The sequence below is a fragment of the Cetorhinus maximus genome, chromosome 6 (genome assembly GCF_964194155.1).
Source record: "Cetorhinus maximus chromosome 6, sCetMax3.hap1.1, whole genome shotgun sequence".
Lineage (NCBI taxonomy): Eukaryota > Metazoa > Chordata > Chondrichthyes > Lamniformes > Cetorhinidae > Cetorhinus > Cetorhinus maximus.
The window spans coordinates 20,478,260-20,493,952 of record NC_135884.1 but is presented as its reverse complement, the minus strand read 5'-3'; the positions used below and the strand labels follow the sequence as shown (position 1 = coordinate 20,493,952).

At 42.9% G+C, this 15,693-nt stretch overlaps 2 protein-coding genes across 7 annotated transcripts in view; one reads left to right on the top strand and one right to left on the bottom strand.

Moving 5' to 3' along the window:
• nol8 (nucleolar protein 8) overlaps positions 1 to 6,548 on the bottom strand; it is a 56,281-nt gene extending 49,733 nt beyond the window's left edge. The window contains exon 1 of the mRNA XM_078543382.1: positions 6,151 to 6,548. The gene's annotated coding sequence lies outside the window, so the exon portion shown is untranslated. The remainder of the gene's footprint in view (positions 1 to 6,150) is intronic.
• A 123-nt stretch (positions 6,549 to 6,671) lies between these two features.
• Positions 6,672 to 15,693, top strand: part of cenpp (centromere protein P) — a 308,552-nt gene continuing 299,530 nt past the window's right edge. For 2 of the 6 annotated variants that reach the window (XM_078543378.1, XM_078543372.1), the window contains exons 1-2: positions 6,672 to 6,757; positions 14,789 to 14,923. In XM_078543378.1, coding sequence (XP_078399504.1) covers positions 14,802 to 14,923 — 122 coding nt within the window. In that variant the 5' untranslated portion in view covers positions 6,672 to 6,757; positions 14,789 to 14,801. Of the gene's footprint in view, positions 6,758 to 11,446; positions 11,497 to 11,986; positions 12,006 to 13,004; positions 13,025 to 14,788; positions 14,924 to 15,693 lie in introns of those variants that run through there. The other 4 variants (XM_078543377.1, XM_078543374.1, XM_078543375.1 and 1 more) reach the window with 4 other exon arrangements.

The following is a 15,693-nucleotide window of genomic DNA, read 5'->3' as shown; positions in this document are numbered from 1 at the left end:
ATTAGACTGATTCCTGGTATGAGGGGGGTCATCCTATGGGGAGAGATTGAATAAATAAGGCCTATATTCTCTGGAGTTTAGAAGAATGAGAGATGATTACATTGAACCATGTAAAATTCTTAAAGGGCTTGACAAGGCAGATGTTTTCTCTGGCTGTGGAGGTCTAGAACTGGGAGTCACAGAACCTGAATAATGGGTCAGCTATTTAGGACTGAGATAAGTAGAAATTTCTTCACTCAAAGGGTTGTGAATCTTTGTGAATTCTCTATTCTAGAGAGCTGTGGATGCCTGATTGTTTACTATATTTAAAACAGAGATTTTAATAAGATTTTTGGATACTTAACGAATCAAGGGAAATGGAAACCATACAGGAGGTCAGGATTAAAACATAGAAAATAGGATCAGGAGTAGGCCCTTCGAGCCTGCTCCGCCATTCATTATGATCATGGCTGATCATCCAACTCAATAGCCTGCTCCTGCTTGCCTCCCATATCCTTTGATCCCTTTTGCCCCAAGAGCAATATCTAACTCCTTCTTGAAAACATTCAATGTTTTGGCCTCAACGACTTTCTGTGGTAGCGAATTCCACAGGCTCACCACTCTCTGGGTGAAGAAATTTCTCCTCATCTCAGTCCTAAATGGTCTACCCCATATCCTCAGACTGTGACCCCTGGTTCTAGACTCTCCCACCATTGGGAATATCCTTCCTGCATCTACCCTGTCTAGTCCTGTTAGAATTTTATAGGTTTCTATTAGATCCCCCCTCATTCTTCTGAACTCCAGTGAATATAATCCTAACCGACTCAATCTCTCCTCATATGTCAGTCCCGCTATCCCAGGAATCGGTCTGGTAAACCTTTGCTGCACTCCCTCTATAGCAAGAACATCCTTCCTCAGATAAGGAGACCAAAACTGCACACAATATTCCAGGCATGGTCTCACCAAGGCCTTGTATAATTGCAGCAAGACATCCCTGCTCCTGTACTCGAATCCTCTCGCTATGAAGGCCAAAATACCATTTGTCTTCTTTATCACCTGCTGCACCTGCATGCTTACCTTCAGCAACTGGTGTACGAGGACACCCAGGTCTCGTTGCACATTCCCCTCTCTCAATTTATAGCCATTCAGATAATAATCTGCCTTCCTGTTTTTGCTACCAAAGTGGAAAACCTTACATTTATCCACATTACACTGCATCTGCCATGCATTTGCCCACTCACTCAGCTTGTCCAAATCACACTGAAGCATCTCTGCATCCTCCTCATAGCTAACCCTCCCACCCAGCTTTGTATCATCTGCAAATTTGGAGATATTACATTTATTTCCCTCATCTAAATCATCAATATATATTGTGAATAGCTGGGGTCCCAGCACCGATCCCTGCAGTACCTCACTAGTTACTGCCTGCCATTCAGAAAAAGACCCATTTATTCCTACCCTTTGTTTCCTGTCTGCCAACCAGTTTTCTATCCATCTCAATACACTACTCCCAATCCCAGGCGCTTTAATTTTACATGCTAATCTCTTTAGTGGGACTTTGTCGAAAGCCTTCTGAAAGTCTAAATAAACCACATCTATGGCTCCCCCTCATCAACTCTACTAGTTACATACTCGAAAAATTCCAGTAGATTTGTCAAGCATGATTCCCCTTCATAAGTCCATGCTGACTCTGTCCGATTCTGCCCCTGTTTTCCAAGAGCTCAGCTATTAAATCTTTTATAATGTACTCTAGAATTTTCCCCACTACCAACGTCAGGCTGACTGATCTATAATTCCCTGTTTTCTCTCTACCTCCCTTTTTAAATAATGGGGTTACATTAGCTATCCTCCAATCTGTAGGGACTGTTCCAGAGTCCATAGAATCTCGGAAGATGACCATCAATGCATCCACTATTTCTAGGGCCACTTCCTTAACTACTCTGGGATGTAGACTATCAGGTCCTTGGGGATTTATTAGCCTTCAATCCCATCAATTTCCCCAACACCATTTCCCTACTAATACTGATTTCTTTCAGTTCCTCCCTCTCACTAAACCCTGTGTTCCCCAATATTTCTGGTATGTTATTTGTGTCCTCCTTTGTGAAGACAGAACCAAAGTATGTATTTAGTTGATCAGCCATTTCTTTGTTCCCCATTATAAATTCCCCTGTTTCTGACTGTAAGGGACCGACATTTGTCTTCATCAATCTTTTTCTCTTCAAATACCCATAGAAACTTTTTCAGTCAGTTTTTATGTTCCCCGCAAGCTTACTCTCGTACTCTATTTTCCCTTTCTTAATCAATCCCTTGGTCCTCCTTTGCTAAATTCTAAACTGCTCCCAATCCTCAGGTCTGTTGTTTTTTCTGGCCAATTTGTATGCCTCTTCCTTGGATCTAATATCATCTCTAATTTCCCTTGTAAGCCATGGTTTGGCCACCTTTCCTGTTTTACTTTTGCATCAGACAGGGATAAACAATTGTTGCAGTTCACCCATGCGCTCTTTGAATGTTTGCCATTGCCTATCCACCGTTATCCCTTTAAGTAACGTTTCCCAATCCATCATAGCCAACCATGCCTCATACCATCGTAGTTTCCTTTAGTTTTTCAGGACCCTTGTCTCAGAATCAACTACGTCACTCTCCATCTTGATGAAGAATTCTATCATATTATGGTCGCTCATCCCCAAGGGGCCTCGCACAACTAGATTGCCAATTATCCCTTTCTCATTACACAATACCCAGTCTAGGATGACCTGTTCTCTAGTTGGTTCCTCAACGTATTGGTCCAGAAAACATTCCCATATACACTCCAGGAATTTCTCCTCTATGGTATTGTTACTAATTTGATTTGCCCAATCTACACGCAGATTAAAGTCACTCATAATTACAGATGTTGCTTTATTGCATGCATCTCTAAGTTCCTGTTTAATGCCATTCCCAACATCACCACTACAATTTGGGGATCTATATACAACCCCCACTAACATTTTTTGCCCCTTAGTGTTTCTCAGCTCTACCCATACAGATTCCACATCGTCGGAGCTAATATCTTTCCTCACTATTGTGTTAATTTCCTCTTTAACCAGCAATGCAACTCCACCGCCTTTTCCTTTTTGTCTGTCCTTAAATACTGAATACCCCTGGATGTTGAGTTCCCATCCCTGGTCACCCTGCAGCTATGTCTCTGCAATCCCGACTATATCATACATGTTTACATCTATTTGCGTGGTTAATTCATTCACTTTATTGCGAATGCTCCTCGTGTTAAGGCACAAAGCCTTAAGGCTTGTCTTTTTAACATTACTTGTCACGTTCCCACTATTTTTCACTGAGGCCCTGTTTGATTCTTGCCCTTGATTTCTCTGCCTATCACTTTTCTTATTCCCCTTTCTGTCTTTTGTTCTTGTCCTTGATTCCCCCCTCCTCTGACTCTTTGCATAGATTCCCATTCCCCTGCCATTTTAATTTGAACCCTCCCCAACCGCTCAAGCAAATATTCCCCCTAGGACATCAGTCCCGGTCCTGCCCAGGTGTAACCCGTCCAGTTTGTATTGGTCCCACCTCCCCCAGAACTGGTCCTAATGTCCCAGGAATCTGAAACCCTCCCCCACACACCATCCCTTCAGCCATGTATTCATCCAATATATCCTGCTATTTGTACTCTGACTAGCACGTGGCACTGGTAGTAATCCTGAGATCACTACCTTTGAGGTCCTGCTTTTCAACTTACTTCCTAACTCCCTATATTCTGCTTTTAGGACCTCATCCCTTTTTTTAACCTATGTCGTTTGTACCAATGTGTACCACGGCCACTGGCTGCTCACCCTCCCCCTTCAGAATGTCCTGTAGCCTCTCTGAGACATCCTTGACCCTAGCACCAGGGAGGCAACATACCATCCTGGAGTCTTGTTTGCTGCCACAGAAATGCCTATTTATTCCCCTTACAATTGAATCCCCTATAACTATTGCATTCCCACACTTTTTACTCCTCCCCTGTGCAGCAGAGCCAACTGTGGTGCAACAAATTTGGTGTTGCTGCTTTTCCCTGAGAGGCAACTCCCCTCAACAGTATCCAAAGCGGTATATCTGTTCCGCAAGGGAATAGCCACAGGAGATTCCTGCACTGCCTGCCTAGTCCTCTTGGTCTGCCTGATGGTCACCCATTCCCTCCCTGCTTGTGGACTCTTAGCCTGCGGTGTGACCACCTCTCTATAAGTGCTATCCACGATACTCTCTGTCTTGCGGATGCTCGCGGAAACCTGGGCTTCCAGGAGCTGCATGTGGAGACACTTCCCACACACATGTTGGCCCCGGGCATTGGAAATGTTCCCGGCTTCCCACAGAGCAGAAGGAGCACACCACGGCTCTGAGCTCTCCTTACCCCTTCTCCTGAGCCATGCCTTACCCCTTTAAATTAAATTAAACCTTTTGGAAGATACTTAATATCAAATAATATCAATTACTCTAGGGCCCTTCTTCCCTGCTCCTCATTGTTACAGAATATAGCCCTTACAAAGGATGAACCACAAAATAAAACCTTAAAAACTATAAGCGATAAAAGTAGCAAATACTTCCCGACCGTACTCACGTTACTCAAAGGGTCACCTCGTTCCCTCCTCACTGAACTCCCTCAGTCACCAAACTCCAACTTAAGCACTCTACTGCAGCCCAAAGCAGCACTTCAGTGCAGTTGATGAAGATCAGCCAGGATCTTATTGAATGGTGGAAAAGGCACTAAGGGCTATATGGCCTACCCCTATTTCTTCTGTTCTGAACCAATAATTACATGTCAACAGGCTTTTTTCAATTATGGGCATCACAGGTAATTTGTGTCCTTATCTTTCAGCAAGGGCTACTGGATGACATGAAGCGTAAATTCTCTCTAACTCAGTGTCGCTCCACATAATGATGAATTGGAGCAGGAGGAGGTCATTCAATAAGATCATGGGTAATCTGATTGTCTAACTCAGCCTTAGATATATTCAATGACACAGCCTCCCTGACTTTCTGAGGAAGCGAATGCCAAACAAGAATAACAGTCTGAGAGAAGAAATTCCTGCTCATCTCCATCTTAAATGGGAGACTCCTTATTTTTAAGGAGTGCCCCTTAGATTTGGATTCCCCTATGGGGGGAAATATCCTCTTAGCATCAACCCTGTCAAGTCCTCTCAGAATCCTATATGTTTCAATGAGATCACCTCTCATTCATCTGAAAACCAGTGAGTAGCGGCCAAAACTGATCATCCCTTCATCGTGGATAAGACAATAAGTTCATCTGAGAAATCTCCTCTCTCCCCGGGGGAAAGAGGCTCCTCTCAGGGTATAGACTCCCGTAAGTTGTGAGGGGGTCTATCACTCCTCCCATCCCGGGGGAAATTTGGCTCTTCTCAGGGTGTAGAGCAGTGATGGTTCAACCTAGACTAGTGAGTGAGCCGGATGAGTGGCCCTCCTTCATTTCAGTGGGCCACAAAATTGAAATCAGGCATGTGCACTAACCATGACCCCATGAGTAAGAATTTGTGGGGCGTTCCAATTGAACCATAGCAGCTCTTTGACTGGGGGCAGTCGGAGCACAGAGCTCTCACAGTCAATGCTGTGGGCAATCAGCACTCATCTCACTTAATATGATCATGGCTAATCTTCAATCTCATTTTCTCTTGTAATTTCTTGAATTACATTGGCTTTGTTGATTGCTACTTTGCATTGGCCAAACATGTTGCGTATGGAGCTTGAGACACCTTTGTCTCTTTCAACTTCACCGTTAGCTGCTTCAATCAGTCATGAAGGCCATTTGAACAGTTTTCTTCGTTATGCCCAGACTTTATACTTGTCTGCATTAAATTTAATTTGTTGGGCCCAATCTACTGGATTCATAATATTTAACACAGCTAACAGTGCCATAAATAGCCAGCCTCTCCGAGGTTTCCTCTCCTGTCATTGTACACAGAAAAATCGATTGTTAGTTCCGAACATTCAAGTGACAAGCCAGGTTGGAAAATAAAAAGGCCACGCGATTTGACGATGCTGATTTGATTATACTGGTCCCCGAGCACAGTGTTAACTAAACCCTAAACTACTTAAACTGACTTTTACAAACTCAAAATCTTGCTCTCTCTTTATGTGAATGAAGATAATAAAATTCGAACAAAAGAAGCACTTTGAAAACTTCACCTTGGTCACTCACGTTGCCATAGTTTATTGTCCGTCCTAGTTATTATCCCTCATAGTCCTGTCCAACCGCTTCAGTTCCACCAAGAGACGTGGAGAAAGGAGTGAGACTCAGGCCGTGAAAATTATTAAGCGAGGCGATAATTAGCCAGCGCCGTTCGCAGTATTATTATTAACGACACATACGGTATTTAAAAAAACATAGATTTCTTTGAACACGAAAAAAACACATCCCTATCAATGTGGGGCTATTTAATGGTGTGACACAGAAAAGGAAATGCTGCAAGCTAACAAAACACGGATTCATATAAAGGGGCGCAAGGACCAAAATAAAAATACCAACATGACTTTACCATTGGTTAAAGTGTTCGCCATAAACAAAATAATTGGAGGGTATCAATATATAAAAGTAAATTGTTGTGACCTTATAGCCTGTAGTGAACCTGTGCGGCAAAGCTGTTTTTAAGCTGCCGGGGTTTACCCACGGATGATTGGCGTCTTGGACGAGTCCTGAGCCTGTGTCTCGCGCGCTCAGCATTTGAATGGTGTTGCGCGCGGGTTCGGTTGCTCTTAGCTCTTAGTTTGCAGCCTCGGAGTTCCCGGGACTAAGGTGAAAAAACTTGAATTGACGTAGATTTTTTTTTTGCGGGCGGGGGCTGGAATTGTTACATCATCATTTTAAAGTGAAATTTATTACCTTTGCCTGTCGACTATTTTATTGAATACCGGGATCGGACTTCTTGGGGGCTATAGAAATTCGACTCCGGCGATGGCGCAAAACAGGCGTTATCGGATCGGCCGCCCGTAATCCCGTTGACTGCAATTGTTATTATTGAACATCAGGCGCTGCCAGTAACCGCCCATTTTGCGCCACCGTTTGAGATGAATTTCTATCCATTGGGACATACTGGGTTTTAACTGGTCTAGGAGTTAGATTGTGGGCTTTGGCTCGTAGGAGAGGGATGCAATGTTGGGGTTTGATATGATCACATGTGAGTTTCAAAGGGGTGCCAGAGCACTGGGGCATTTAGACTGGTATAATAATGGGAGAGGATGGCTGTTCAGGTTTGTTGGCATTGCTGTCCAGCAAAATTGGGGAGTAAATGGCAGTGCTGGGAGAGTGGTCCTGGGGTCTGACAGGGCAGGTCAAGGAATTGCTGGTCCTTTTCCTTGGTTGTGTACCCACTTGTCCCTTGCAACCAACTACTTCAAGGCATCAGATCTTGTCCTCAGATCCCTTTACCAGTATTACCTCCCCATCCATTGCTTTCTATGCTACCTTCACTCTGTAGTGTTGCCTTCATGTCATGGCGGAAATGAGGGAGCTATGAGCTTTGGTAAGGATAATGGGAATGTTGAGGGAATAGTTAGCAAAGCGTATAGGAAAGAGGTATCGAAAAGAGATATTCAGTTATGCTGAACCTTTTTAAACCTCTGGTTAGGCCATAACTGTAATATTGTGTCGAGTTCTGGTTAACACTTTAGGAAGGATGTGTGAGGGTCACTGAGAGGGTGCAGAGGAAATTTACTTGAATGGTTTCAGGGATGTGGGTGAAGCTGTTCTTCTTGAAACAAAGAAGATTGAGAGGAGATTTGATAGAAGTGCACACAATTATGACAAATTTAGATGAAGTAGACAAAGAAAAGCTGTTTCCATTAGCTGATGGTAAATGGACCATAGAAAATATAGTTACTACAGAAAAGGAGGAGCCATTCATTCCATCAAGTCTCAACGTTCCCATATCCTCACCAAAGCTCATGACTGCCTCATTCCTGCCATGACATGAAGGCAATACTACAGCGTGAAGGTAGGATAGAAAGCAGTGGATGGAGAGGTAATACTGGTGAAGGGACACAAATTTAAGTTTTTGGGTAAGAGATACATGAGTGATGCGAAGAAGAACATTTTCTGCAACGAGTGGTAATGACCTGGAAGTCACTGCCTAGAAGGGCTGTGGAAATGGAGATGATTGATTTCAAAAGGAAATTGGATGGGAACTTAAGGGAACTAAACTGGACTACGGGGATAGAGTGGGGGCATGGGACTGACTGTATTGTTCTACAGAGACTTGAAATGGATTTGATGGGATGAATGGCCTCCTCCTGTGCTGTAATAACTATAATGTCTATGATCAGTAAAAAGGGAGCTTGGGCAAAATGGGTAGATGAAATGGGTATAAATGAGATCTGACAGTGATTGGAAGGGAAAGTTGGGAATGAGTGGAGGGTAGACAAAGATAACCCATACCAAAATTAAATAATTATAAATAAAATGCTGTTTCTTAAGTTGTTATAAATACATGGGAATGGTTTTTCAGAGAGCCAAACCTTCAGAAGCACCTCTCAAACCCACAAGCTCCACCACCTACAGGCACAAGGGCATCAGGCACATGGGAACACCATCATCTCCAAGTCAAACATCATGCTAACTTGGTCATATATCAGCGTTCCTTCCCCATTGCTGCCTGATTCAAAACCCTGGAACGCCCAATGGCACTGCAGCTTGGAAGTACCTTCACGCTATGAACTGCAGTGGTTCAAGAAGGCAGCTCGCCACCTCTTTCTCAAGGGAAACTAGGGAAGGGCAACTTATGCTGGTCTTGTTAACAATATATCGTGAGAATAAATTTTAATAAAATGTTATGTGTCAGTATTTAATGAATGCAAATTTAAGCTAACTGGCCACAAGAAATTTGCACATAATTTGTGAGGAACCAGAAATGCTTAATTGTTTTTAGAAATAAATAGAGGAGGGTGTGAGAGAAATGAATGAAATTCTATGGTGATGACATTGCAATAACAGCTCACAGCTTTTAATCACTAATTTCTGGAAATGCATAAAGGGCCAGCCAATGCTAGCTGGGTGTAGTTGCATACGTTTTGTGAAAGATTATTTTACTATTTTGAATAGCATATGAGCAGAAGCAAATGTTTCAGAATTTGTATGATTAAATAGATGCATGTTCTCAAAAGAAGGTACCACTCTCGTCTCATGAGGCTATGCATGTCGTGGATCTATTCTTGTTAGGATGTCTGAAAGATGGACCTGTGATCCTTGTAAAATAGCCTGGCTGAATCTCGTCTGAAGAATAGAATATTAATCTGACATAGTTGAAAGGAGGTAATCAGGAACACTTCTGCAGAAAGGTAGAGTGAAGCACAAATTAAAATTTCTAGAGTTAGCTTTTCTCTCATCAGTTGAGATGGTAAAAAGCTAAGTGCCTCAGCTACATTGCATCTCACTGGAATCAAACATCAGCAAAATCCCTTTGTGTCTTGATCAGTTGAGGTTGGTGGCTTTCAGATATTACCAGACCCCAGGAGGGTAAACTGCCATTTGAATTTCTAAAAGAGAAATTGAAGCAATGCTGTTAAAAAAAATCTTTTTAAGAAGGAGGGGCAAAAAGAGACTGGCAACTAGCTCTGACCTCCAGTAGTGCAGAGGGGCATTGGAGAAATGTGAAACAAGCAGTTTGCTTGTCTGCATGGCCAGAGGCTCCTGAAAGAAGAGAAAAAATATCAGCTTCCACATGGATTTAAAGTTTTACTCAGAAGTGCAAATAATAAATTGTTGAAATTATTGTTGTAATTCTGTAGTTTTGGCAGCAAATGGTGCTATTGCACTGTTATTCATGTCTTGTAAAAATGCAGTTTTTATACATTTAAGCACACTCCCTTCAGGAAGGGAGTGGTGAAAATCAATTTATAAGTGATTTTTGTAATTTTTGATGATTCTGTGTGGGAAAAGAAAAGTTTGGGTTCAATTATAGGTAAAGTAATTTGAAAAAAACTTCTGTAATCCACTGAAATGGTATATTAATTTACTATGTTCTGCTGCAGTGCATTGTTAGAGTCTGGAAGTTATTTTTGTTTTTAGCAGTAATGATTACAAAATAGTCTGTATATTTCAACAAGAACACTTGTATGCCCAAGGCTATGTATAAATATAAGATGCCCTAAGGTGCTTTACAAAAGAAGTATTAGGTGACTGAAGGCTAGATTAGAGAGATTTAGATTTAAAAAGATTTAGCTAGATTTTAAGTGATATTTAAATAGGACAGATATGTCAAGGGATTGAAGGTTGAATGATGCAGCTAATATGAATAGTAGGGAGAAGAGATGTATAGGAGGCCAGAGTTAGAGTATGCAAATAGTGAAGTTTGCAGAGATGAGGTGCAAAGCCATGGGGAAGTTTGAAGGCAAGCATAAGGATTTTGAATTGGGTGTGTTGGGGACTGAAGAGCCAAAATATGTCCAAGCGAGGTGGGCTGGTGGAACTTGGCTACGTTGAATGTGGTTAACTCTGTCTTGAACAAGTTGGAGCTTGCGAAGAATGGATAGTGAGATACCAGCAAAATCAACGTTGGGATAATTGATTCAGGACATGATGAAAATGTGGATAAGGTTATGTCTATTGGGCTAAGGTAAGAGATATGGAGGTGGTAAATGATGCTGGAGAGGAAGTGAAATATGGAGCTTATCTCAGGATTGAGCACAATGCCAAGTTGTGCACAATTGTGTCCAATATAAATAAGTCCCTGGAGAGATGGATGGCATCACTGGCAATGAGTGGAGTCTTTGAGTCTTTGTCTTTGATCTTTCTGATGTTTAGCTGAAGTTTTTGTCAGAGAAATATCCCAACACTATGAATGTGACACATAAAACAAAGAACGCAGCCAGTCAGGCAACATCTACATACAGCGAAACAGTTAATGTTTCAGGTTGGTGACTTTTCAGCAGAACTAAAAAAGGTTAGAGATGTAACAAGTTTTGAGCAAGTAGTGAGGAGGGAAAGGGAGATGGGAGGAAAGACCCAATGGAAAAGTCTTTATTTCGCTTACCACCCTTTAAACTCCCCCAGCCATTGTCCACACTAATATTGCCCAAAGTTTATAAGTCATGAATGAGATCTTCTGTGACTTGTACAGAAGCAGGGAAAGTGGGGAGGGAAGGTAAGAACTAAAAGGAAGGTCTGTATTTGCTTAAAATCTGTTACTTCCCTAACTTATTGCAGTTCTGATAGAAAATCATGGATCTGAAATGTTAACGTTGTTTCTCTTTCCACAGATCCTGCCTGCATTTTCTTTTTTTTAAACTTCAGATTTACATCATTCACAGAATGTTTTTGTTTTCTGGATATGGTGGTGGCGTTGAGAGAAGTTGTAGTGAAATATAGCTGGATGTCATCAGCACATAGAATACATGAAAGCTGACCCTATATTTGTGGGTGATGTTTGTTACAGGGAGCAGAGCAATAAGGAAGAGGAAGTGGTTAGGGATAAATCCTTGAGTTGACATTGAGGGGGAGGAAGGAGAAGCTATATCTGGAAATGGACTTCAGCCAGATTGGTAGGAATGAAATTATGGAAGAACAGTTCCACATAGTGTGTAATGGAGAAGAGTGGTGTAGGAGAATGGCATGGTCAATGGTGTCGAATGATACAAAGAAAGAAAGGGGAGATAGCACACCACAATTACAGAGGATATCAGTCATAATTTATTGGTCTTCGGCAATGGCAGTGTTAGATGGATGGACCTGCGAAACCTGAGAGAAAGGGAGAATAGAAGTACAAAACTGATTTGAGAAATAGCACCTTTCATGATCTCAGGACATTCCAAAGTGTTTTTAAACCAAAAAAGAACCTTTGAGGTGTAATCACTGTTCAAGTGTAGGAAACGTGGCAGCCAATTTGTACACGATAAGCTCCTATAAACTGCAAATTGATAATCACCAGATAATCTCTTCCAGGAACATTGTTTGAGGGATATTTATAGGCCATGCTACTGGGGAGAAGTCCTCTGCTGTTCTTCGAATAATGTGATGGAATCTTTTACGTCCAACTGAGGGGGAAGACGAGGTTTTTTTTATATTCGTTCATAGAATGTCAGCATTGTTGGCAAGGCCAGCATTTAGTGCCCATCCCTAACTGCATTTGAAAAGATGGTGGTGAGCCACCTCCTTCTTAAATCACTGCTGCCCAAGTGGTCTAGGTACACTAAACGTCTAATTCGGGAGGGAGTTCCAGGATTTTGACCCAGAGACAGTGAAGGAATGGCAATATAGTTCCAAGTCAGGATGATGTGTGACATGGAGGGGAACTTGCAAGTGGTAATGTTCCTGTGTGTCTGCTGCCCCTGTCCTTCTAAGTGGTAGGGCCGTGTGTTTGGAAAATGCAGTTAAAGGAACCTTGGTGAGTTGCTGCAGTCTATCTTGTATATGATACATGCTGCTGCCACTGTGTGCCTATGGTAAAGGAAGTGAATATTTAAGGTGGTGGATAGGGTGCCAATCAAGCGGGCTGCTTTGTTCTGCATGGTGTTGAGCTTTTTGAGTGTCGTTAGGACTACACTTATCCAGGCAAGTGGAGAGTATTCCATCACACCCTTGATTTGTACATTCTAGATGATGGACAGGCTTGGAGAGTCAGGAAGTGGGTTACTTGCTACAGAATTGCCAACCTCCAACCTTCTGTTGTAGCCACAGTATTTAAATGTTTGTCCAGTTAAGCTTCTGGTCAATAGTAATCCTCAAGATATTGATAATGGGGGATTTAGCAATGGTAATAACATTGAATGTCATGGAGAGATGGTTAGATTCTCTCTTGTTGGAGATGGTCATTGCCTGACACTTGCGTGAATGCCACTTATCAGCCCCCTAGTCTGAATGTAATCCAGGTCCTGCTGCATGGATTGCTTCATTAAAAGGAGTTGTGAATGGTACTGAACACTGTGCAATCATCTCCCCTTCTGACCTTATGAAGAAGGATGGTCTTTGATGAAGTAGCTGTAGAACACTACTCTGAGGTACTTCTGCAACAATGTTCTGGGGCTGAGATGATTGGCTTCCAACAGCCACAACCATCTTCCTTTGTGCTAGGTATGATTCCACCAGTGGAAAGTTTTCCCCCGATTCCCAATGACTTCAATTTTGCTAGGTCTCCTTGATATGACACTGTCAAATATTGTCTTGTTATCAAGACCAGCCACTCTTACCTCACCTCTTGAACTCAACTCTTTTGTCCGTGTTTAGACCAAGGCTGTAATGAGGTCTGGAGCTGAGTGTTTCTGGTGGAAACCAAATTGAGCGTTGATGTCAGTCTATGCTGAGTATGTACCATTTGATAGCACTATTGACGACATCTTCCATCAAATTGCTGAGCGGAATGGTAATTGGCCGGATTGGAGTAGTCCTTTTTGTGGACATAGCTTGACAATTTTCCACATTGTCGCAAAGTGTTGTAGTTGCACAGGAATAGCTTGGCTCAGGGCGCAGCTAGTACTAGAGCCCAAAGTGTACAGTACTGCAACAGGATGTTGTCAGGGCCCGTAGCCTTTGCTGTATCTGTGTTAATGTCTCATCTGAAAAATGGCACCTCTGACAATGTGACACTCCCTTAATACTGCACTCATGTCAGCCTAGGCAATGTGCTTGAGTCTCTGAAGTGGGACTTGACCTACACTCTTTTGACTCAAGCGAGTGTGCTACTATAGAGGTAAAGCATTTTTTGGTGCCTTCAGATGACCGTGATCTTGAAGATGGAGGGACAGTGCCAGAGTAAAGGGAGCCAGATGACTTTGTCAGCTTCTACTGGGGCCAGGGAGTGTCTTTGAATGATTCGAAGTAGAGCGGGGGGTTCAATTGAGGAAAGGTAGATGGGAAGAAACTACGAAGTGATGGTAGTTCAAGGCTGCGGTAGTTGGGGAGAGAAAGGAGTGGAAATAGCTGAGGTAGATGGTTTCATTCAAGGGGACAAGGACAAAGAAACTCATGTGCAACTTGCAGTTGAAATTGGAGGTTACAGAGAGGTCACAATATGGCTGATTCTTCTTGTTCTTGAATGACCTTGAATTAGTAGATAGTTAGGCAGAGGAGAGTGACACACAGTAGAGCTTGACATGATAAACCAAACTTGGTTAACGATGACTTATGTGTGTCAGAAATGCTTGATTTTGCTCCCCTGAAATTGAGAGTGTGGAACTATTATGTGCTTTCGAATAATACATGGACTTCTGATCTTCTGATTTAGATCGTGGGAGTCAAGACAGACAGCTACACACATTTCTCTGCCTGATATGTCATTGGAGTAACGGGTGGGAGCATGTGACATGGCTGGGACAGACAGTATACAAAATAAAAAACTCCCATTTATATAGTATCTGTCGTGGATTCAGGACATCTCGAAGCATTTCACAGCTAATAAAATCTTTTGAAGGGTAGAATCAAATGGAAATGTGGCAAACAATTTTTACACAGCAAGGTCCAACAGATACTAATGAGATAATACCACTCTCAGATATCTGATTATTTGAGCGAGGAATAAATATTGGCCAAGACATGGAGAACTCCCAAGCTCTTTTCTGCATAGTGTCATGGAATCATTTGTGTTCACCTGAGAAGGCAGTAGGAGGCCTCAATTTATCTAAAGTGCAGCATTTCAGACAGTGCAGCACTCCTTCAGTACTGCATTGAAGTATTAGCTTACATTATGTCCTCAAGCTTCTGGAATGATACTTGAACCTTTTGACTTGGATTGTGAGTGCTACCATTGAGCAAAGCCAGATGCCTACACAATCCTCCAATGTTACTTTAGTTTACTTTTAAAGACGTGATCTGGAATAATGCAATCTTGTATCATTTTAGTACAGTAGAACTCATGGACAAATTGCTGCATCAGTCTTATGAAGATGAGATCCATTCTCTGCAGGAAGAGATTAGAATCTTGGAGCAACAGGCCAAAAACAGTCACGTTTATTCAGGAGCATTTCTGAAAACAATGTAAGTGACAAGAAGACAGATTCCAAAAGCATTTATTCATTTGAATCAGGAAGTGAAATTTAGTTTATTTTGTTAGATTAATTTGTAATTTTTTTGACTTTTGCAATGTATAATGTCCTTCATTTTAGTAAATGTACATAATGAGAAAGATGAGGTGAATAGGATTCTGGGAGGATATTGTCTGGTTGGTAAATGGTATAGGAAGACAAAAAATAAAAATAGAAAGGGGAATTGAAAACATGGATAAAGCTCTCATATTCAGCGATGATCCATTGGAACTATTCCTACCTATAGCGGAGGCTGTCACCATAATGTTACATGACAGAACATAATGTGGCAGATTGCTGGATTCTCCTCTCTCTACTGCCTGCACACACTCTCTGCTCCCCAGCATATCTCTCAAGTCCCTAGCCTCTCCACTCTGCCACAACCCTCGCCCTCCCCTCTGACCTCCAAATCCACTCCCCTCTGCTCGCAGACTCTCTCTTCTCTGCCCCTCTCGCTGTCCATTCCGCGGCCCTCACCCCCCTGCCCCTGCCCCGGCCCTCACCCTTCTGCCTCTTCCCCGGACCTCACCCCCCTGCCCCTGCCCCGGCCCTCACCCCCCTGCCCCTGCCCCGGCCCTCACCCTTCTGCCTCTTCCCCGGACCTCACCCCCCTGCCCCTGCCCCTGCCCCGGCCCTCACCCCCCTGCCCCTGCCCCGGCCCTCACCCCCCTGCCCCGGCCCTCACCCCCCTGCCCCGGCCCTCACCCCCCTGCCCCTGCCCCG